This window comes from Microcaecilia unicolor, chromosome 2, assembly GCF_901765095.1.
Source record: "Microcaecilia unicolor chromosome 2, aMicUni1.1, whole genome shotgun sequence".
In the NCBI taxonomy this organism is placed as follows: domain Eukaryota; kingdom Metazoa; phylum Chordata; class Amphibia; order Gymnophiona; family Siphonopidae; genus Microcaecilia; species Microcaecilia unicolor.
This window is the reverse complement of record NC_044032.1, coordinates 210,172,249-210,197,595: the sequence shown is the minus strand read 5'-3', so window position 1 is coordinate 210,197,595 and position 25,347 is coordinate 210,172,249. Positions and strand designations below refer to the sequence as shown.

Here is a 25,347-nt window from a genome sequence, read left to right as displayed (position 1 = left end):
CCGTCTGCCAAATGGAATAAAGCTTTTCTACATCCTGTCAGTCAAAACTAGTCTAGCAGAATTATAAGGAAGGAGGAATTTACTCTTATCTGATAACTTCCTTGCCTTGAGTCCTTTCAGACTACTCCAGAATGCAATCTGAGATGATGGTGTAGTCCGTGGCTATGGGCTGTTCTTTCCTGTTTCTTATACATAGTTTTCTTTAATGTTCTGGGGTGTTAAGAGGGTTCCTTGATTGATATTGGGTTCCATGTGTATATATGTTCCTTGAGAAAATTCCTGACTGGTGCACCTGTTATACCAATGAAGTCATTGGAATCTTCAAGTCTGTGCCGTCTCCTGCTGATAGGGGGACATAACCAATTCATCTGGATTAGTCTAGTGGGACTTTAGAAAAGGAAATTATCAGGTAAAGGTAAATTTCTCCTTTTGTAATCATAGTAGATCGATCTTTTAACATTTTACCCAATAAAACTGCAAATTCATTTACCAGTAGATTCTACAGAGTGTTTATTTTTTTCACCTAGGTGCAACTAACACAACAACTATAGTACTTCTAATTTGGCTTAAACTTTGGGGGGAAATAACGTCAGATGGCCCAAACAAACACCCTTGATACTCCTACTGCAACCTGGAGTATTCCTACTGCACCAAATGCTAATGCTCCTAACTGCAGCTAGTTGCATTGTTTTAGAACTAGAAGAGTTTGTCATGGTGTATACTAGTTAGTTCTGGATGCTCAATGCTTTAGTCATCTGTTTTCTAAAAGGGGCATCTTTGAGATACGTTTCTGCACGTTATTCATATATGTTTTTCCAAATTTTAGCGACCTCGGAACTTCCCTACAGCTATGTACACTTGCAAGCTGTGTGACATTTTGGTTGAGTCCGTGGCATCTGCTCACAAGCATATCAAGATGAAGAGGCACAAAAAGATCTTAAAGGTGTGTGAACTGCAGTTGTTAAAATAAAATAGTAATGAAAACATATGTTTTCTGTTTTTATACTACTTTCAGCTTGCAGTAGTTTTGTGTCATGTCATGCAGAAGATGACCACACAGAAATCGCCAATTAACAAAGACAAAGGAAGATCAAATGGTGACAGTCCTTCCTTTCAAGAGTTTATGATACCATTGTCTTCCTTTCTCTTCGTTTCCTTTTCCTATTGAGGAAACTTTGATAGGCTTTTCCCCATGAATGCAGAGCAGAACAGGTTGCTTCGTTGTTCCTTTCTCTGATTGTTCTGGATATTTATTTAATGCACTATTTGTAAATTGACTTTGTTAAACCTGATTTCAGTCCAAGGTGGTTTATTGTATTTTGTGCGTGTTGATGATCAATGTAATTATTTTATTTTAAGTTACAAAATAATCTAAAAATATATCAATTGGTTATAATGTTTTTTGTATTGAAAAGTATCCTCATTTCTGTAAATCTTTTTTTCCTTCCTGCTGCCCTTACTTGAGAAATAAATGTTACCATGTAAAAATGCAAATGCCATATAAACTCAGATGTAAACCAATTCGAATATAAACCAGGGTAACATTTAAAAAGGGGGAAAGATGTTAACGCTAATATAAACCGAGGGTTCATATTCACATATTTTTCTCTTTCCATCCCTCCCCCATGGTGTTCTGCTGCTGCCACCCCACTACCCTGAAACAGGAACTCCCTCACATCCAACCTCCCTCCTTACCCTTCTCACCAACCAATGAAGCATCCCCCCTCCCTCTGGGCCTACAGTACAGCTCTGGTGGTCCAGTGGTGAGCTGGGGTAAGGGCGATCCCCACACTTTCCTTCCCATGCCGTTTCCCTTTGTGAAAATGGCTGCTGCAAGTTCTAGTGGCAGTTATTTTGCGATTGGAGCCACACACACACACACACACCACACACACACACACCCCTAGCGTACTTTGAAAAATTCCTGGGATCTAGTGCCATTGAGACGGGGGCAATCTTATCGGTAGTACTGCAAAACTACAGCTAAGGTTTGCCAGTGTCATTTTGAACCTGGCACTGGCAAGGGCAGGATTGACTGGGGATTGCTCCTGCCATGACCCTACTAGACACCAGGGACTTTTCAAGGTAGGCTTGAGGGGGTTGGATTTGCTAATCGGAGGGGCCTTCCAAGTGGGGTAGGTTGAATGGAGGGGGTCTTTAGGAGAGAGGATATGTGATGGGGGGGGTATTGGGTGAGGGGGCTCACCGTCACTTTGAAAGTGCCTGGAGCATTGGGCCGCAGCTTTTCAGCCCGATGCTCCCTGGATAGAATAATGTTGCCAGCTTTTTGCTGCTGGTATTTTTCCAGCAGTGATGTGATTTACATATTAATGAGCTGTTTTACATGCACTTGAATGTTTTGCATCTCATTACTGTGTAACTTACAGTACTTAAAATGTATGTGCATTATGCTAATGGCAGGGCTTGACAAATCCCAGTCACCGTGGTGCCTAGAAATTGCACAGTGGCACCTGGCATTTCATGCCCCCCCCCCCCCCCCCCCCCCCCCCCCCCGACATTTTAGTGTTTCTGCAAACGATATGTTTCTTGCTTCTGCACTGAAATTCAGCTCTCTATATAAGCTTGAGCTGTGTGGTGTAGGAAGTTATGGGAGTCTCGTGGCTTCAATCTTGTGGGACTTGAAACTGCAAGACCAGTCCAAACTTCCTGTACCGCACCACTCAAATTTATAAGAGAGCTGAATTGTAGCAGGGGGGCTAAGAAGCATGTTGTTTCTTCTCAAAAGGCAGCCCACAATGTGAGGGGAATAGATAGCAGTATTAGAGAGCGAGAGACTAGGTTAAGACCCCCTGCACTGTTGTATGGGTAGAAATAGAGCTGGTAGAAAAGGAGGTGTCGGTTCTTCTGGAGCATGAATGACAATATTTTGGAGAAGCAGGAGGTGTACAACAAAATAGTCATGGAGTTTGAAGAGTATATGTTATGTACTGATCTTTTATGTGGGACAACATGAAGACCTATATTATGGGATAATGCTATCAATTTCAGCCTGTCAAAAGAAAGAAAAGGTAAAGGTAGAAACTGAGCTCTGAAAAATTTTGCACGGTTGGAGATAATCCTTAAAGGAGGAGGAAGGTGGGAGCAAGGGAAATATATAGGAAGTTGCAAGGAAGGCTTTGCCAGATCTAGATACAGCATGCATTGCCTATCAGTTGGATCTAGTGAAACAAAGATTTTATGAACAAGATAACAGAGCTAGTAAGGTGCTATCCAAAAATTTGAAGTCCAATAAGATGACGACCACTATCCTGAGAATTAGGGATATGCAGGGGAAGCTGTGGGAAGATAATATGGAGATTCAGAAATATTTAGAAACAAGTGATTTCCAGCTTAGTTGAAGTGTACAGTTAAATATAGGAGAGGGAGGAGTTGGATGCAACTATGAAAATGCCCGGGATTCCAATTTTTTCTGAGGACAAGCAGGCCAGTTGTAGCCTCACATGTTGGTGATGTCATCCGACGGAGCCTGATGCGGGTGTTGCCTAGTGCGTATTAGCTTAAGAAAGTTCTAGTAGCGTCCCAGCGATTGATGTTTAATACTGCTTTATTGTTAACAAATAGCCTCATAAGCCCAGGGTACCATATAATTAGGACACCAATTGTAATGGCTATCATTATTGGCTTCACCACCAGCCAAAAAAACTGCAGAAAAAAACTCTCATATTATCTCAATTGAAAAAAACAGTCAAAAACAATTAAACCCTACCTGCCTTTTTTTTTACTGCAGACTTTTCTCTCATTTTGACTGTTTTTTTCAATTGAGATAGTATGAGAGTTTTTTTCTGCAGTTTTTTTGGCTGCTGGTGGAGCCAATGATGATACAGTTGGTGTCCTAATTATAAGGTACCCTGGGATCATGAGGCTATTTGTTAATTATAAAGCAATATTTATGACTCAAATGCGTAACTAATATCTAACAATTAGAGCAAAATTATATTTCAATGGTATACTACTTGCAATGACAACACAATACTTAGTAGAACATTATAATTGGTAGTGAAGGGTAAGGCAAAGTTGTAACATATAGATGAGTAAGAAAGTAGAAAGAATTTGAAAGTAAGGTGACTGTTTTGAAGAAAGTTGTACAAGAGGTCAGAGAGATGGTTAAATATTATCTCAGTTAGGCTAGGAGTGGATAAACATGTCCCGCTGCAGTATGCAGCCCGAGTCAAACCTTGTGTGTGAGTGAGACTAACTAGTTAGTTACTTCTTCAATTAAAGGCTTGGTTGAAGAGCCAAGCTTTCATCTGCTTCCTGAAGTAGAGCTAGTCTTGGGTTTAGCGGAGCCTTTCAGGCAATGCATTCGAGTGTGGGGGCTATTCCGGAGAAGGCTCGCTTGCGGGTATCGCATCGTGTAATGTCTTTTGGAGAGGGTGTAGTTAGTGAAAGTCCTTGGGAGGACCTTAGTGTCCTTGGCGGTGTGTGGAGGATCATCCTATTCTTCAGATTGACTTTCAGAGGGAACCAGCATTGCACTGCTTAGTGTCGGCTGTGGTGGCTCGGTTTGAGCTACATCGTGGGACGCATGGATGTCAGATGAGGGGCCAGTTCCAGCTAAGTGTTTTTTGGGGGGCTGATTGTGCCATTTTGCTCTTTTGAAATTTGTATTTTGGACACTATGCAGTAAGCTTACTTGTGGGGTTTGAGTTTGAAAGCTCCTTTTGACTTAGTAGTGAGTGCAGGATTTTGTAGTTACTTTTTAAAAACGTTTTTCATTGTTCATTCACTCTTTTTTTCTATTTTGTGTCAAAAGAGGGTTTTTGGTTTTTGTTTTTTTTTTTTTTTTTTTTTGAATCAGTAGATTTTCTCTGTCATTTTGGAGTTTTTAATGCTGATTCTTTTTTCCTCCTCTTGTTTTATGATTGACCAATGATAATATCCTACTCCCATTGAAGATAGTGTTTTTTGCAATACCTTGTGTATTTGTCCCTATTGGGAAATTTGAAGTCTTAATTGTTCAAAACTGAGTTTGATTAGAGCAGGTGAATGTGATACAAAAATTTTCAAACTATTTTTACGTAAGGGATATAAATTATGTAAAATAAATAAATTGGCCTTGGCTTCCTCAAAATTGTCCACCGAGAGTGTCAAGCTTCAGGCCTTAGCACCAGAAAGTACTTGCAGAGGAACTCTCCTTCCTTCTACAGGCCCACACCCTTTCCGCCAGGGTGACCAAAAAACTGTAGGGACTATTCAGGTGTTAGAGCTACTAAGGTTCGTTATTAACTACCCCAAGTCCTATCTGCTCCCAGTACAGTAATTGGAGTACATTGGAGCCCTGCTGGACATGGTTCAAACTCGAGCCTACCTGCCTCAGGTACGGGCGGATGCTCTCATTGCCATTGCCACTCAGGTTCAGTGCAGCCAGCAGGTCACAGCTTGGAAAATGTTGAGGTTGATGGGCCACATGGCCTCTGCAGTGCATGTCACTCTCATGGCTCGCCTCCATTTTTGGGGCGCCCAGTGGATCCTTGATTCTCAGTGGAATTGAGCCACGGGGACCCTTGCGAATGTCATCATGTTTACACTGGACCTGGCTCAGTCGCTCCTCTGGTGGATGGTTCAACCTAATTTGACCATGGAACTCCCATGCCAAATTCCTCCACCCAGAAATTTCTAGCCATGGATGCACCCAGTCTGGGCTTCACACCTAGGGACTCTGGTCTTCTCCTGAGACTGCACTTCAAATCAATTTTCTGGAGCTCTGGGCAATCTGGAATGCTCTACAGGCTTTCAGAGATCAGCTGTTGAACCAAATTTTGCTAATTTCAGACAGTCAGTTTGCCATGTACTGACTGTGTCAACAAGCAGGGGAGTACAGGATCCTACCTCTTCTGTCAGGAGGTGTTCGTGATGTGGAACTGGGCCACCAAAGAAGAAACCACGAAACTGGAGGAATAAAAGGAAACTTATGGACAGGATCGGTGCTGGGGTCTCTGGCGCCCCCCCTGCAAACTAAAAGTCGGTGCCCCTGGTCTAGGATCTCCTTTCTGTCTTCTCTCTTCTCCCTCCTCCCAACCCCCGCCATCATCCAAACTTTCTCTTGTCTCATAGCTCTGACCCGTTTGCTGCAAGTTGCGAAGCCCCAGCTCCCAGCCAACCACAGTGCTATGCTTAAAATTGTGCTAGGGCTCTCCATTCGCTTTCTAAAGTACTCACCCTACTATTTACTATTGCTTTTTGGACCAGTCAAAAAAGTTAATCTGATTTGTCTGACAAAACCTTCCTCTAGTGAAACCATGTTGCCTCAGGTTCTGTAATCTATTCTCTGTTTTAAAAGCATTTCCATAAATTTAATTACCACAATTTACCGACATGTGGTTCCAGACCTCTTCTTTAGCTTTGCTTCTGTGTAGAAGGACTACATCTACTCTTCTCCAGTCCTCCAGGACTATTCCCGACTCTAGAGAAGCATTGAAAAGTTCAGCCAGCTAAAACTTCCCTAGGTTCCTTCAGTACCCTCGGATGTAAACCATCCAGCCCCATTTCTTTGTCTATTTTTAGTTTAGCCAGCTCTTTACTAACATAGTCCTCTGAAAATCGTTCAGGGACTACCACCCCTCCAGAACAGAAATATTTGTTAAGCAAGTCTACCTTATCTTTATCAGCTTCTACATAGTCCTCCCTTTTAGAGTCTCACAATGCCACTTTTGTACTTTTCCTATCACTAACATATCCAAAAAATGTCCTCCAGTTTTATTGTATTGGCTATTTTTTCTTACATTTGCCTCTTTCCTTTGTACTTCCTGACTACTCTACCAGCTTCTCTTTGATTTTCCAGATATTGTCGTTTGTTGTCCTCTTTCTGAGATCTCTTGTAGTTTCGTTACCTTTTCAGCTACTACTTTTGAGAACAGGAGGCGAGCCTTTTTCAAATGAAGGAAAACTCTGGAATGAGGGGGGTATGTGATGAAGTTTAAGATGAAATAGGCTTAGGAGGGATCTATGAAAATAGTCTTTCACAGAAAGGGTGGTGGATGTGTAGAATGGGGGCTCCTTCTGTGTTAGCATGTCATGTGCAGGCTTCTGATCCCTTGTCTAAGAAGAGATGCCTGGATATTATTCCTGATGCAGAGTCTCTTCACCCTCTCTCCTTTCCTCGTCCTGAGGTTGGGTGATTGGCTGCTTCTATTCAGGGTGTTTTCCCTGAAGGGCTGGAGGAGGGTGAGCTACAGGGTGAGGAGGCCGATGATCCAACTGCGGAATGGATCTTTCGAAGGGAAAAGCTTTTGTTTATTACAAGGCCTTACAAACATTTAATATTTCCAGCCCAGAGGATCTGGTGCTGGCAGCGGCCAATCGCAAAGTGACTAGCACTAGGTATCTGCCTAGGGTGTTCCCGGTACATGAGGCAATTCTGGAGCTTATTTCTGCTCAGTGGTATCCTCAGGGTGTCCAGAGCTATGTCCAAACTTTACCACATTGTCCAAGGTGAATTGGACAAACTTAAATTGCCCATGATGGATGCCTTGGTTGCTGCTGTTACTAAGACCACCACTCTTCTGGTGGAGGGTGGCATTCTTTTGAAGGATGTCCAGGACAGGAAGCTCGTATCCTCCTTAAAGATGTCATTTGAGGTTTTGGCTCTCTCGCTCCAAGCGACTATTTTCAGCTCTTATGCAGTTCAGGCTTGCCTTAGTTGGGTGCAACAGGCTGTGGATGCCTTGGTGGCATCTGAGAATCAGGTGTCTTTACAGTTTCTGAGCATAGAGACTGGCCTTGCGTATATGGCAGACTCTCTGTATGACTTAGTCTGCATCTCAGCCAAGCAAATGGCACTGGCAGTAACTGCACACCAATTAGTGTGGCTGTGGCACTGGCAGCGGATGCAGCTTCTAAGTAGTGTCTTATTAAGTTACTGTTCAGGGGGCATCTCCTGTTTGGTAAGGATTTGGAGAAACTGGTGAAAGATTTGGGTAATTCCAAGACTCAGCAGGTGCTGGAGGATAAACCCTGGTTGTCCTTTAGGATGTATCAGGCACATTCTCACCTGAAGTATGCCAAGAGTTATTGCCCTGGTTATTCTTCTTCCACTGCTGCCTTTCCTAGATTGCGGTTTGAGCAGCAGCAGTCCTTTCGCTCGAACAAGTGGCCAGCCAATCAGGCCACTCGAATTCCTCCAGACCTTCACATTGATGGGAACGTGGTCTACTCTTTGGTGGAAAAAGTAGGAGGTCTTTTTTCTCTCTCTCTCTCTTATGAGGAGTGGGCCAAAATTACTATGGATTAGTGGGTCCTAGAGTTTTTCAGAGATGGTTACAAATGAAAGTTTTCCTCTCCCATCGCAGACTTTTTCTTGGAGTCCCATGCAGCATGTCAGCAAAGAGGGCGGTGGTTCAGTCCATGCTGTTCACATGCTGCAAGAGCTAGGGGTGGTAGTGCTGTTGCCAAGTCATGAGCACGGGCAGGGCCGATACTCCATTTACTTCGTGGTCCCGAAAAAAGAGGGGTCTTAATGTCTGGTGTTGAACCTCAAATATGTCCTCCATTTTTGGATGGAAACCTTGAGGTCAGTGCTGGTGGTGGTACAGCCGGGTGAGTTCCTCCTCATGGCTGTGGACCTCAAGGAGGTATATCTACATATTCCCATCTGGTCACCAAATCAGCAGTTTCTCCGCTTTGCCGTTTTGGGTTGTCACTTTCAATTTCAAGCGATGCCCTTCGGGTTGGCTATGGCACCCAGAGCCTTTTCTAAGGTCATGGTGGTGGTGGCTGCGTTCTTATGATGGGAGGGGATACAGGTTCATCCATACCTTGACAACTGACTCATTTGTGCATCCTCCAAGCAGGAGAGTCGTCAAGTCATGGATGGTCATTGCACTGTTGATGTCTCTGGGTGGGTCCTCAGTCTATTCGAGAGTCATCTTCAACCATCTCAATTGCTGGAGTATCTGGGTGTTCGCTTCAACATGGCCGGGGCAGTGTACTTGCTGGAATAGAGAATTGTCAAGCTACAGTCTCAAGTTCACCTCCTGCTTCAGATTCCGAATCCTCGTATTTGGGATTATGTTCAGGTTCTAGGTTCCATGGTGGCCACCTTGGAGGTAGTGCCTTGGGCCAGAGCGCACATGCGTCCTCAGCAACAGGCTCTCTTGAGCCGCTAATCTCCTGCGTCTCAGGATTTCCAGTTGCACCTCCCTTGGATGCCTCCGGTGAGCTGCAGTATGACATGGTGGCTCTGTCTGGGACATCTGGGTCGGGGCATGCCGTTGGCATCACCTCCTTGTATAGTGATGGTCACTGATGCCAGCCCTTTGGGCTGCAGGGCACACTGTCTCCATTGCAGTGCACAGGAGCAGTGGCCCATCAGTAGCCTTGAGCTGAGGGCGATTCGTTTGGCTCTTCAAACTTTTCTTCCAATCCTGCAGTACAAGTTAGTTTGAGTGCTCTCGGACAACGCAACAACATGGCCTATATTAGTTGTCAGGGCAGTACCCTGCAGTACCCTCAGTTTTGCCTTGGCGATGGAAGCTTGTCTTCTCTTTCTCTGGGCGGAGCATCACTTGCAACATATCTCTGCAGTGCACATGGCGGGCTTTCTCATTGTACAGGCGAACTTTCTCAACCAGACCTTGTTGGATCTGGCAGAGTGGGAATTGTCAGAGATGGCCTTCAACAGCATAACTCTGAAGTGGGGCATACCGAGCAAGGATCTCATGGAGACTCATTGCAATGTTGAAGTCTCCCAATTTTTCAGCAGGAAGAAGGAATTAGGGTCAGCAGGCATCGATACTCTACTTCAGCCGTGGCCAGAGTCAGATCTGTTCTATGTCTTTCCTCCATGGCCCATGATTGGCAGGTTGCTTCATTGTCTGCTGCATCACCGGGGCCTGGTCATTCTAGTTGCTCTTGATTGGCCACGGCACCCCTGGTATGCGGACTTGATTCATAATCTTGTGGATGAGCCATTCCGCCTCCAGGTAGATCACAGTTTACTCCATCAATGCTCAATTCCAATAGAGGATCCCTCCCACTTTGGTCTTATGGCCTGGCTCTTGAGCAGTCGAAGTGGAGGTGATTACGACCCTGTTGCACACACAAAAGCACACTACCTCCTTGGTGTTTGTGAGGGTTTGGTGTGTGTTTTGAGGCGTGGTGCTCTGAGAAGGTGTTCAGTCCTTCTCAGGCAACGCTTCCACAAATCTTGGTGTTCCTGAGCTTAAAGGATTTGGCATATAATATGCTTTGGATGCATGTGGTGTCTCTCTCTTGTTATTGGGGCCGCCTCCTCAATTCTTGTTTGGCTGCTTATCCTGATGTGGTCTGCTTCTTGAAGGGTGCTATTCATCTTTGTCTTCCCATGTGCCCTCTCTGACCAGAGTGGAACCTTAATCTTGTTCTTCAGGTGTTGCAGTAGGCACCTTTTGAGACTTTGAAGAAAGCCACATTGATGGATCTTATTCTGAGGACAGTTTTTCTAGTGGCTGTTTTGTCTGCCTGTCAGGTTTATGAATTGCAGACTCTCTCTTGCAGGGATCAGTTTCTTTGTTTCAAAGTGTAGGTAGTCACTCTGTACAGTCCCGTCTTTCGTGGTGGTGTCTACCTTTCACATCAGTCAGCCTCTTTTTCTTTCTTCCTTCAAAGATGCCTCCGATTTGCGTGCTCTGCGCATCTTTGATGTTCATTGGGCACTTCTTCAGTAGTTGCAAGCGATGAATAAGTTTTGTAGCTCAGATCATCTCTTCGTTCTGCTTTCAGGCCCAAATAGGGGGAATGCGGTGTTTAAAGTGGCGATAGCTCATAATCCGCTTACCTTCTTTCACAAACCACTTCCAGCCAATGGTGTGTGCTCACTCTACAATGGCTATGGTGACTTCATAGGCGGAGTACACCTCCTTTTCGTTGGAAAACATTTGTAAGGCAGTGACGTGGTTATTTTTGCATACTTTTGCTTGTCACTATTGTTTGGATGTTGCCGCTCAGGAGGACGCTTCCTTTGGCTTCTCAGTTCTGGCGGCGGGAGCTGCTGCTTCCCACTCGATGTGAGGACTGCTTTACTACATCCCACAAGTCTCTGGATTCATCTGCTAATGACACTAAGGAAGGAAAAGTTATATCTTACATGATAACTTTCTTTCCTTTAGTTGCAGCAGATGAATCTAACATCCCACCCCTTTTTTCTGCAGTATTTGTCACGAGTCAAGTTGTTAAGTTGTCTGTTGCAGTTCTTATTTTCTTCTAGTTGTTCACTTTTAGGTTATAGGGTCTGCGGACTCACTCTTGTGAGGAAGGAGGCATGAGTGTATCGTATTTCCTTCTGCTTTTTCATGAGGTATACTGACTGACCAGGAGGTAACATCCTATTAGAGAGAGTTCAGTTAAGTGTTCTCTGTCTCCACCTGCTGGTAGATGGTTACAACCCACAAGTCTTTGGATTCATCTGCATCTGACACTAAGAAAACTTTATTAGTTATCAAAACCTTTAGATGGTACACTGTCATGTCCTATTTCTAATACCCAAAATATTCCCCTATGGGATAATCCTCTAATACACATCGATAAAAAACTCATTTTTTGGATTACTTGGGCTAAATGTGGTATACATCTTTCGTAGGGTATTATTCGGGACAATGCAGTTTCTTCCTTTGATTATTTGCAAAAAAAAATATTCATTACCATCTTCTCAGTTTTTCACTCAAGTTTGACCTCTAATAAAATCACCCTTAAAGCTACTTCCTTTACCTCTGAAATATTTTTCTTTTGGAGACACAAATCTGTTTCTAGATTCTGCAAACACTTTCCTAGGAAAAATCCTACTAACATGCAAGCTCTACAAGACCTGTACTATACTATCAAACAGAATTAAAGACAGGATATCGTCTGCATAAAGTCTATACTGTATGTTAAAACAATTCAACAGTCGGCATAATGGTAACAAAAAAATGTTAAAACTACAGATAAGAACCTTGGGGAATACCAGTTTTAGACTGTTTAAAATTGGAAACATCCCTTCCCTGGGCTACATAAAATTGTCTTATCACAAAGGAAGGAAGTATACCAACTCAAGACTTTACCTTCTATCCCAATAGCTTGTAAGCTTTTCAACAAAATCAAATGATCGAGCATGCCGAATGCTGCTGAAATGTCTAAAACCACTAAAAAAAAAAACCCCAAACCCAGACCTTCACTGAAATCAGTACACACACTATCAAACAAAGGAAGTAACAATGTTTCTGTATTTAAAATCGAACTGATTAATATTATGTGTATCAAGAAACTCAACCACTTTTAATTAATTTATTAATGGGGGTATAGCTTCGGGAAGGGTAATACTACATGTATAGGGGAGGGACATGTGTATTAGTAGTTAGGAGAGCAATCCTCTGGGGAAAAAAAATACATTAAGAGGATTCGTCTGAAGTTATTATTGAGTTAGTTCATAAAGCACACCCTGAGAAATAATTATTAGAGTTTAAGATAAAAGTTTATTAATAGTTATGCAACTGTCCTGTAACTGTACATATACACACTCATAAATATATAAGAAGACAAGAGGGAAGGGATAGGGGAGAAAAGATTGAAAAACTTTGATGATAGAAGTCCTAGGCTTATTAATATGTGACAGAAATATTTGTTATCAGGTTTATATTGTTTGAGCTGGATTTGTTTACCATGTGAATTAATAAAAATCATTGAAACATAATTAATTTATTAATATTATGTGTATCAAGAAATTCAACCACTTTTCCCCCAACGATCAACGCTAATAATGTGCCTAAATTTGCATGTTATTAGCATTGATCATTGTGGAGTTAATTCCGCGTGCTGTTTCGGTGCTATTTTTATGGAGCTGTTTCTTAACATCGTGGTGAATTGATCATCGGGGCCTCAGTTTGAATGTTACTCACAGGATTTTCATGCATCAGGCAGTTTAGAGAGAAATTCTTTTTAAGATCTGTGATTGATAGTTGGTCTATTTGCCTAGCTATATACTAGCTTTAAGTCACTTCAAAGGTATTTTTTCCTCCTGTACAGTACATATATGAATGTTATACTCCTGTGAATTTTGGAATTATACAGGCTTGTAAGGATTATTATTTTTTTTTTTTTAGGAAAAGCAAGAAGAGGAACTACTGACTACTCTACCTCTGCCTGCACTATCTTCCATCCAAGCTATCGGTAGTGCCATTGATAAGGTAGTGCAGGAGTTTGGTTTAAACCATGAAGATGTAGAGAATAGACTCCAAGTTCAAAGAGCCATGGAAAATCTAATACATCGGAAGTTACCAGGTATTAACAGTGTTGCATTTTGGTGTCATTTTGTAGAAAAAAAAAAAAGGAAACACCCTGTGATTGTCCTCCTCCTTCTCAATATATATGGCTAGTTCTTCGTCAAGAGGAGCTGACAGACTTTGGCCTCTGATCCCTCATGTTAACCCAGTGGTTCCCAAACCTGTCAATGGAGGCAGTGCATGTGAATCTAACTCATAAATATTCATAGCAGACATCCTGAAAACCTGACTGGCTGGGGTTTCCCCAGGACAGGTTTGAGAACCACTGTGTTAACCCATATCTGAGTGTAAATCAGCCCATGCCTTGAAGGTAATGACCTACACCTGGCAGAGCAGTTTCTCTCTGGACAACTGGCTACCACCACACCTTTCTCACATCCCAGTCCCAAGACAAATGTCATGGACATGCTGAATTAGTAAAATGTTTCCCAGATTAATTAACATTCTTGGTTTAGAAACAGAGTTGGTTAATTATTCTGATGACATCAGTAGTTTGTCAAATAAGATTTCCAGCATGCTGCTAGCTTTTCATGTATGTTTGTAGCATTTCTTTCCCTCCTTTCCCCTTGTATTTACCTTGAATTGTAAGTAGAAATTAATTTAAGCACTGATTTTTTTTTTTTTTTTTTAATGGGTTATAGATTGTTCGTTACGACTCTATGGCTCTTCATGCACTAGATTTGGTTTCAAACATTCAGACATGAACATTGACATCCAGTTTCCAGCCAGTGTAAGTTGGGTTTTTAAAAATAATTTACTGTCAAAATAAATATGCTTTTGTATTTAATCATAACACCATGATTGCCTGTTACATAACCTTATAGAAATAGCTGGGGATTGGGTTGGTAGGATGGCTCTTCCTCTCAATGGCTCATTTCTGGGTGGACCAAATAAGGTGGGGGGGGGGGGTTGGGAGAGGGTTTTCATCTAGGCAAAGGGATTACTGGTCATGGAGATGGACTTGGAATCTCCTAATAGTAGAGTTGATATATTGAGATTAAGGAAAATGACTCTGTGGTGATACAGGGGCAAGGACACAGTGGAATTTGACACATTGCTTATATTAATTTCAGGATAAACTGTTATAGCAAGTAACTCCGGGGAGTAGTTTACCAATTGTTCTTCTGTCCCTGTATGTTTGAGAATTAATTTTCCCATAAATGCCAATTATTCTTCAAGGAGGCCACCACTTTTTATGGTGATAGGTTTTATACAGGAGACACACTTGCTCCCCAGCCATGAACGCCTTGTAGTTCATAAAAGATAGCCACATACTTTTTTTTGCTTCCAATATAGTGAAGACCAAAACTAGTGGGGTGGAAATTATTATTGAAAACATATTGGCTCCACAAGTACAAGAATTGATTAGAGACACATTATCTCGAAGCCATTTCTGTGTGTAACGCCATGCTTTATATATGGAAATAGATGCTTATAAGACTGCATGTCCAATATGTATGTAAAGTTATAGGTGCATAGCTTGCATATGTGTAAGGGTGAGGATGAGGAGGGTTTACATTTATGCACATAGTTCCAAAAGCATATATGCACATTGTGTGCCAAAGAGCAGATGTAACTATAAAGGCAAAAATTCCCTGGAGTAATTTTCCAAATAGAAATATCCTCAGGTTTCCATTTTGAAAATTATTCCAGGTACGTGCATACTTTCATTTTGAAAATTGGCTGTCATTTGTACAAGGTAAAATGAATGCATACTAAAATTACCAGCTAAATTTCAGGGAAAACAGCTCAAATAGAGTTGAACTGATGAGCATCATGGTAAATTTAATTTATCTTTTGTTTGGCTCATATATGTACATTTTATTTTACAGATATCTCAGCCAGATGTTCTCTTGCTTGTTGAAGAAAGTCTGAAGAATAGTGGTAAGATTTTAAAAGCGTAATTCCTTTTTCTGTTTTGTTTTTTGTGTGTGTTAGTATAGATTCAATAAAATTGACTGTGGTTCCAGTCGAACCTGGGGGTAACACACCCTACCTCTGCTCTTAACTTCCGAAGTCCAAGGTCTGTGCAAAGGAATAAAGACACGACAACACCAAATATACAGGCAAATGAGCTAAAGCTTTAGCGAAGCAGTCTTACAGCTGCAAAGTCTAGCAGCCTTGCTTGATTGGCTTCTGAATTCCCTTTTCAGCTCTGGCATTTTATTAGCAATAATCAGCATGACAGCACATTCTGTTATATGCTCACAAATTTGATAAACAATATACTCCTTTCATTCTCACACATTGCTTGTAACATTTACAGCACACTGTATCTTCTTTGGCTAGACTACACACACCTTTCCTCCCTTATGCCTGGTTTCACATCTAGTCTCAAAGTCTTGTGTAGTATATTAATCTCAGCAGTTATAGATAATATTCACAGCTTATTCCCTCCAAGGTTATGGCTCTCATCAGAAGAGCCTAACATTTCTTCTCCATGTGACTTACACACAACTCTCCACTTCTCCTTGGTCCCCTGCTGGACACCTTTACAGTTCCTTTTTGATTCTGTCAAGAATTATACATAGTTTGCAACATAGTAGTACTATTAACAGGAGCCGTTCTGGAGAATGCTGTCTTGGTGAGCTGCCAGATGGAGCAGCAACACTTCAGAAAACAGCACATGACAATAAGTATAACAAGGAAGCCCATTATTGTAAGCAAGTGACCATACAGCCAGACAATATTAAGCAGCCAGCTAGCAAACCATTCGGAGATACTTGACAAACTATTCCCTGCTGTGGAGAGCTGAAAGTTAGAAGATAAATTTCTAAGGTCTAAGTTTCTGTTCAATAAGGATATTATCATTCAGATTGAAACATCATCTTCCCTTGAATTCCTCGCACCCATAATTGACCCTAAGGAGCAAATCATCAATGACAAAGTGGTTTTGGATAACCACTTTCCTCAAACTATGGGTTTCCTTGGTCAAATCTTAGCTAAGGCACAAGTGAGATTGGTTAATTCTAAATGTACATAAAGTGCCCATCCAGGTACACCAACCAAAGAGGTGGCCAAGGCAAGAGCTTCAGCTTCAGAAAACACACTTCAAATTGACAGAGGAAAACTGGGTGATGAGTGATCTGGGGGAGCAGTTATGAGCATGATCGGAGAGGGCCACCTCAAAAATGCTCCAGTGGTAAGTCTTCCAATGATGCAAGGACCACCTGAGTCATTGGCAGGAACATACAAGAAAGCCGTTCTGCCACACAAAAGGAACAAACCAGTGGGTAAGTACATAGAAGAATAAGCAAAAGACACTAAAAATGTTGTACAGGAATCCAGGATAAGTGATGTTAGTGATATACGTAGATGCATTTATAAAAAAAAAAAAAAAAAGAAATCAGCTGCAGTGGTAACTGTAACAAGAGAGAGATGGAATGAATGATCATTAGTATAAATGGAGGGTGTGTTAACAGTCCCTAGATTATAGAGTACTCTAGAAAATGTTAAGTCCTCACAGTTACACAACCCATTTAATTATGGTAGCTTCCTGAATAGTGCAGAAGGAAGATGATATCTCAGTGAAAAAGTTGCAAAGGGTTGCACTTAAAGTAAGCGTGCATTGAATACGAAAAGCAGAGGTATTCAAAAAAGCCTGAGCTAACAAAGCCCAGGAGTTTTCAGTGGTTCTGGAAAGGGATACAAGAATGCTAGTGAAACATCAGGACTCTCCCGTCATTGGGTGTACTAGTCCCATGGCACAAAGGCATATTTGAGCCTATAACCCCTAAGGCCTTGTACCATAAACAGCAAGCACTCTATTGGGAGGACATCCTCCAACCCATCATGTGCACATCATCAGTTCCACAATATTGCAATTAGTATACCCACTATAGTAGCTGTGTACCACGGATTTCATGTAGTGGGAAATATCAGCAAATGGTTATCACTAAAGAGAATATGCTTATCAGTAAAGGAGCTAAAATTCATAATTATTAAAAGTGGTAAAAAGTGTCGGTGTCCAAGAACTAGAATCACAATAACAAGGATTACACAAAACATATGTAAGAATACAAAGTGCCCATTAGGCAGATCAGATGTAACCGTAGTGAAATAACTCACTCCTGAGTTCCCACAGGGATAACAGGAGAGCATAGTACTTAGCTCAAAACCTGTGCACTTATTTGTGAATCAGTAGAGTTAGTCAATAATTGCTCCGATGTAGGCAGTGGAGTTGGTGCTTTCCTACAATGGTTAAGATGAATCCACTTTGACAAGCCTTGAAGCTTGCATGCAGAATATCCTATGAGCTGTACTTGGTAGGGTCCTGTGATCTTTGAGGAGAGCACTGTAGCAGGCCGATGGTTCTTGACATAGACCCAATCTCCTGGTTGCAGGTGTTGGTATGATATGCTATCCACTTGTCTCTACAATGCTTTCAGGAACCTGAAATAAAGGAGCAGAAGACAATACTGAGTGCAAACATTTACAATATGTTAAAATGTCACTGCGCAGTAATTGAGGGTCTGGTGGGACCTTATAATGTAAGGGCCTTGTCGTGGGAAGTCAGGTAATAATTGCATACAAGGTAAGACCTCCCCTACTTTGGAGTGAGTTGCGAATTGACAGAAGGGCAAAGGACAGTGCAGTTAGCCAGCCCAGTCAGAGGTTAGAGCTCTCATTATGCTGTTAAGCGTTTGGTTCATCCTCTCCACTTGGCTAGAGCTTTGAAGGTGGAGTGTTCAACTGCCATTTAAACCCAAAGGTTGATTCCAGGCTTTCCCAAACATTTGAAACAAAGGCTGGTCCTTGGTCTGAGAAGAGGACTAACGGCATGTCCCATGCTTGATTACATTTGTATACCAGAATCTTTGATAGCAACAGCGGTCATTGAGGTAGATGGATATGTCTCCACCTAGCAAGAGAATGCACAAATGACCACCAATAATGTATTTTATTTATTTATTTATTTATAGATATTTATATTCCACATTATCTCAAATTCTAAATGGAGTACAAAGAACACACACACAAATAATAATAAAAGAAAAATATATGCAAAAACTACAATAACAATAATTAATGCTACATCAAACTGCTTTGATTGTAACCACAGAGAGACGGTATATCAAATCCCATCCCCTTTCCCTTTAAAAATTCTTTATATCATCCAAATTTACACAGAACATTAATGCAACCATATAAATCATCAGTTGTGAACCAAACTCACACCATAGTACTGTTGAAAAAGGAATGCTTTTAGCACTTTCCTAAACTCTTTTTCTGTTTGAAGCTCTCAAATATATAGAGGCAATGTATTCCACAGTTTCAGTCCGATTACAAAGATCATGGAAGATCTGTGCTCATCCAGTCTGACAATTCACAGAATGAGCATCCAATAATTTTTTGTTTGCTGACCTCAGTGCTCTTGGGGGCTGATATAACTTGAGGATACTAAAACCAATACAGTATTATTTAACACTTTAAAAACTAGTAAAAGAATTTTAAAACAAACTTGTTGTTCAATCAGTAGCGAATGGAGTTTTTTCAATATAGGGGTAATGTGTGAAAAATGAGAACAACCACTAATAACTCATGCTGTGGTGTTCTGGCCAACCCGGAGAATCTTCAGTAAAATTCTTTGAAATTCCTATTAATAGTCCATTACAGTAGTTGAATGAAGGACAGACTACATTTTGTACCACTGTATGAAAATTACCAACATTCAATAAATCTCTTAGCCTTCTAACAATTTTAAATTTGGAAAAAACCTGCCAAACTATTTTCAAGACTTGTATTTTCATGCTCAAAGATGAATTGAGTATAACTCCTAATCAAGAATATTTTGCAATATCGGAATAGAAATTCCACCCATTGAAAAATGAGATGGAAAATCTATTGCTAGAGGACTAGACAGTAATAATATCTGGGTTTTAGCCATATTCAGTGTATAAATGGTTCCCTTTCATCCATCTTTCAGTGGTACTCAAACATAAGTGTAACACTGAGAAACATTTTTCAAAAGATCAGTGCTAAATAAAAATGAAATGTCATTTGCATAGATTCTAAAATTCAACCCTAAACATTAAAACAGCTTACGCAATGGCAACAAGAAGATATTGAATAAAATTGCTGAAATACAGGATCCTTGTGGAACGCCAGAGGAGCACATTTTTTTATTTATATATATATATATATTTTTTTTTTTTACATTTGTACCCCGCGCTTTCCCACTCATGGCAGACTCAATGCGGCTTACATGGGGCAATGGAGGGTTAAGTGACTTGCCCAGAGTCACAAGGAGCTGCCTGTGCCTGAAGTGGGAATCAAACTCAGTTCCTCAGTTCCCGAGGACCAAAGTCCACCACCCTAACCACTAGACCACTCCTCCTTCAGAAGTTTGTATACCATTTTTCGTAATGCAAAACCGTCTATCACTTCAAAAGGAACAAAACCAGTTGCAGACTGCCCCCTTAAGCTCTGTTGTACATAAATGATTAAGCAATATTTCATGGCTTATCACATCAAAAGCTGCTGAAATCTGTAGCATAACTAGCAGATATCAAATACTGCATGGCCTCCTTTGACAATTGGCAGTTTGGTATAATCAGTCTGCAAGTAAAGAAAAGGACCCTTTGAGCACATGGGGAAGGCCATAGGGGCCAGCCTTGATGGTCAGCAGTCCAACAGTGATGACACACAAGGGCCATAGCTTGCGCAGAAACCTCAAAATCAGGGTGAAACCATAATGAATTAAACACAGTACACATGGTGGCTGCAGAGGCATGTGTCAGTTGGTGCAAGCACAGAGCAATAGGGTAAAGTAGAGATGGAGAACAAATGTAGCAGTCACCAGCTTTCCACAGTCCTTTTAGAAAACTGGACGATACCCCAGAGCTGCTGGTCCTGCATGGAGCCCTGTGAATAAAAGTCAGTTAGGTTCTGGAGAGTGAGGGACTGTGGAGATAGTTCAGGTGCAGTAGATAATAACAAGAAGGCAAGGGCCTATGGTGGCCTCCTTAACTGTGGTGTCTGCATAGGTATTTCCTTGGACTTGAATAGATTTCAAGGAGGAGTGTCCCTTCACCTTGAGGACAGCAGCAAGTAATAGAGCAGACTGCAGCAAATGATGGATATATTCCAAATGCTTAATTGGTTTATTGGCAGAAGTCAAAATCCTTGCTGTGCCTATATTTTGCCAAAATCCAAAAGAGCGTAGGTACTGTTAGTGTAGATGTTCTGTTCACTGTCATATCTTAGGAAAGTTCAAGGTCACAAATCTATATTTATTTATTTATAGCATTTATATCCCACATTTTCCCACCCATGGGCAGGCTCAATGTGGCTTACATCAATCTGCAAAAAACATACATCAGTACAGCTAACAATCAAAATCAATGAAGTGCAGAGAAGCAAGTAACAGCAAAGGAGTGGAAAAGGAGATAGTGTAATAGAATTCAATATGTCGTAACGTCTGCAGCAGTTCAGAAGTTAGAGATGCTAGGCGGGTCTGCAGCGTAAGCTTTCCCAAATATGTCTTGCCATCTGCTTTCAACACAGGCAAAATGGGAGTATTGTATAGAAACTTAGAAACTAGGGCTGCAAGTTAATTGCAGTTAACTCTGTGATTAATGAATTAATTATTAATCACAAAAAAATGAATTATGATTTAAAGAATTTAATCACATTGCAGCATCTCCTATCTCCTCCAAACGTCTCTTCTGCTCTTTTCCACTCCCAACCCCTGTCCTCGGCACGATCCAGCATCTTTCCCTTCACTCAGGATTCAACATCACCCCTCTGTGCTAGTCTACCTTACCAATCTCTCTCTTTTCAGTCCGGAGTTCGAAAACAGCTGACTGTATATCCTTTCGAACCGCTAACATTTCTGCTTTCAACTCCTTAAACAACGGGCTACATCACGTTTTGTGAGGTCTCCGTCACTCTCAACCAGTTCCGCATGGTCTGGATCCGAATCCATGTCTACCTCCGCCATCTTGTTATATGGAGCGTTGCAACTTTCTGTAGTGCTCCCGAACTGCAAGCTCGCTTCTCTACGATATATTTAAACTTATCAAGCTTTTTCCGCGCAGTCATCACTCACATGGTGCCAGGGGTGAGTGTGAAGGATAATCCACCTTTAATTTCAAGTGTATCTTTGATTTCTTTTCCCACTCCAATGGAGTTAAGGAATCATGCTGCAATCTCTCAGCACCAATGTCACTTCCTCTGTTTGTATCTTTTTGAAGATGCAGTCTCCAGAATGATACACAATATTCTAAATGAGGTCTCACCAGAGTATTACACAGGGGCATTATCATCTCCTTTTTACTTCTGGCCATTCTTCTCCCTATGCACCCAAGCATCCTTCCAGCTGTTGCCGTCGCCTTTTCTACCTGTTTGGCTACCTTAAGATCATCATATACAATCTCTGAAGTCCCTCTCCTCTTTTGTACACAAAAGTTCTTCACCCCTTAAACTGTACCTTTCCCTCAGGTTTTTGCAGCCCAAATGCATGACCCTGCATTTTTTTTTTAACATTAAATCTAAGCTGCCAAATACCAGACCATTCCTCTAGCGTCACTAAGTCCTTCCTCATGTTATAAACACCATTAGTGGTGTATATACCCTATTGCAGATTTTGGTATCATCCACAAAGAGGCAAACTTTACCAGACTGCCCTTCAACAATATCGCTTACAAAAATGTTAAAAAGAACCGGCCCAAGAACAGAACCTTTTGGCACACCACTGGTAAGTAACATCCTTTTCCTCAGAATGAGCTCCATTTACCTCTTCCCTCTCTCGCCTCCCACTCAACCAGTCCTAAACTGGTCAGTCACTTTCAGGCCCATACCAAAGGCATTCAGTTATTTATTAGTTGTGTATGCGGAACCAAATGATTTGCTAAAAACTAAATACGCCGCATATAGCACCCTCCCTTGATCCAACTCTCTCAGATCACCCAATGAAAGAAATTAATTAGATTTGTCTGACAAGACCTGCATCTTGTGAAACTATGTTTCCTTGGGTCCTGTAATCCATTGGATTCCAAAAATGTGACTCTTCTCTGTTTTAAAAGCGTTTCCATTAATTTATTTACAACAGAAGGCAGATAACTAGCCGAGTTCCCAACCTCTTCCTTTCTTCTGCTTTTGTGGAGAGGGACCACATCTGCTCTTCTTCAGTCCTCCGGAACCATTCCCGACTCTAGAGAAGCATTGAAAAGGTGGGCTAGCGGAGCTGCTAGAACTTCCCTAAGTTCCTTCAGTGCCCTTGAATGTATGCCATCCAACCCCATCATTTTGACAACCTTCGGTTTAGTCAACTCTTCATGAACACAGTTCCCTGAAAATCGTTCAGGGACTACCACCAGTCTATTCCTATTTGTGTTTAGCTTCTGCGGTCCTCTTCAGCTGTGAACACAGAACAGAAATATTTATTAAGCAGTTTCACCTTATCTTTATCAGCTTCTACACTTTCCCTTCACTTTTGACTCACAGTGCCACTTTTGTAGTTTCTCCTATCACTAACATATCAAAAAAAAAAAAATGTCTTGTCCCCCTCTTTTACCATATTGGCAGGGTTTTTTTTCTTCCATTTGCATCTTTACTTTCTTGACTACTCTACCAGCTTCTCTTAGCTTTTCCAGATGTCGCCTGTCTTTCTCTTTCTGTGATTTCTTGTAGTTTATAAAGGCTAAGCTGTTTTTCTTACCTTTCAGTTACTACTTTAGAGAAGTAAAGTGGCCTCCTTTCCTCTTAACTTTTATTTACTTACAAAAGGTTTGTTGCCCTTATAATAGCTCCTTTCAGTTTGCCACTGCTTTCCCATCTTCTTCCAGTTGTTGCCATTCAGACAGCAATTCTGAACAAAGTTAGTTTTTTTTTTTTAAGTCTAGAACCTTCATTTTTGAATGAAACCTCTCCACACCTATCTTAATATTAAACCACACCATCTGGTGATTACTGGATGCCAGATGATCACCTACTATAACCTACTATACTAATACTCTCCTCATTAGTAAGCACTGTCCACTATGGCCCCATCCTCTATGGATTCCATTGTCAACTGCTGGACTAGATCTCCCTCTTATAATATCCCACAATAGGGATACCCCGATCAACATCTGACATATTAAAATCACCTATTAGTAGTACTTCATCTTTCACAGCTGTAGTTTAATATTTTCAATTAAATCTATGACCACTTCTGTCTGTGAAGGAGGGCTAAATATCACAGCAATGTAAATACATTTGCCATTCTGTCTTTCCAGATTGACCCTGCAGGCCCTGCAATTGTGTGTCTTTAGTACTATCTTTATACCAAAAACGGCTTGCTTTTCCCAAATAATTCAAAGAGCATTAGATTAAACAGCATTAAGGTGGGAGGAAAAGCCTCAGAGAGCTCCAGGCATCAGCAGAAAAACTTCTCTACCTCTTCTGTAAATTATTCTTTAACATATCATGCCACTCCCTCTCCTTTTCTTCCTTCCCTGTTTTTCCTGAACATATTATAGCCTGGTATAATGTTGTGAAGGGGACCAAGGAGACGTGGAGAGGTTTGTGTCAGTCACCTGAATATACTGTGCAGGATTTTGCGTCTAGAACTGAAACCAGCATGAAATATGAAAAATCATAGTAGTAAAATACAGCTAAAGCATAAATGAACAGTATTAACAGTAAAAACAAATAGTATAGAAACTGAATGCATCAAATATGAATGGACAAGCTGAAATGAAAAACTGCACCTGCAAAAGTAAAATGTGCTTGTTTGAGAGATTAAAAACAGAAAAAAGCACCAAGATCCTTCAATGAACGGGACAAAGATCTTATTTGCACAGCCTATCTTGTTAACATAATAACCTGACAGGACTGTGTTCTGCACAAAGCGCCTGCCTCAGGGGTCGTATATCTTCAAAAAATCCTTAAATTAAGATTGCCCGCCAAAGTCACGAAACTGAAATCCTTATTCCAAAAATAAACTGGACATATCTTGTTGAGAGAGTAACATTTTGACTTTTTTCCAAATTCCTCATTTGTTATAATTTCAGAAAATATACGTTGGACTGATACTTTATTTACACATACTGTTTTTCATGGAAAAGAGAAAATGGGTTATAGTCATATTTATGGCTGTATTTGACTCGCTATTTTTGTGACACTAGTTTCTGCATAGTAATGTATCCCACATGGAATATCTTTCTTGGTGCTAGACAAAATGAGGAGAACATTTCTATCCCATGCTAACTTAGTTTACTTTGCTGTTGAATGGATTCCTTTTTGGTTTTAGTTAAGAGTTTCCTTCTACTATTGGGTTTCAAGCTGATTAAAAACCAACTTTTATTGGGCTATAATTCCATGAACTTCTTTTTTGCAACTACCCCTAGGAATTTTCCCTATTTTCATACTGCTCAACCAGCTTACTCCAACCATTGCAGCTATAGCCCTTGCTCATGGCTCACAAATTGCAGCTCCCTCAAGAAACCAGGCTAATGTGGTCACTAGGTATCACTATTGAGCGATGACTGAGACTGCCTCTCCTCAGGAGCTGTAAATCTTTAGCAGCATCCCCAGGAGGTAGGGTTCTGGCCCAGAAACTGAAAAGTCCTCTGTACTTGCCACTGAGCCACCAGACTAGTTCTTGGAGCATTGCTTGACAATGCTTTGAGCTTCACATACTTGTTTGGTTGGTAAGAGTCGGTAAGTAAATGCAATAAGGTTTGCTGACAAATTTATTTTGATTGTACTGAAAAATTTATTTTGCTTGCCTAAATATGTATGCCAAAATAAGCAAGATTTTTTTTCATTTAAAATGCTTAGGGCAAAATCATTGTGGAGGTTTGAACTGAAATATTGCTAGACAAATTACTTCACATTAAACACAATTGAAGATCTGGCTGCTAGACGTTTGGTCCCTGTAAATTGGACATGCCATCAACGCTCTTTGTGCTGTGATAGTACCAATCATTTAACTTGGAGCTTCTCCATAATATGGTATTGTGTTCTTGTCTCTTCCAGGATCTTTCACTGATGTTGTTACAGACTTCCATGCCAGGGTACCCGTGGTAATATGCACAGAAAAGCAAAGGTCAGGCAAATGTCTTTATTTTCTTTCTAATGCTTATCAAAGCAGCAGTGCTATTGATGT

At 41.1% G+C, this 25,347-nt stretch overlaps 1 protein-coding gene across 1 annotated transcript in view; it reads left to right on the top strand.

The window, feature by feature from the left end:
- The window catches only part of TUT7 (terminal uridylyl transferase 7), a 242,055-nt gene that overhangs the window by 43,264 nt on the left and 173,444 nt on the right, over positions 1-25,347 (top strand). The window contains 5 exon segments of the mRNA XM_030193686.1: positions 827-943; positions 13,074-13,251; positions 13,895-13,983; positions 15,086-15,137; positions 25,218-25,287. Coding sequence (XP_030049546.1) covers positions 827-943; positions 13,074-13,251; positions 13,895-13,983; positions 15,086-15,137; positions 25,218-25,287 — 506 coding nt within the window.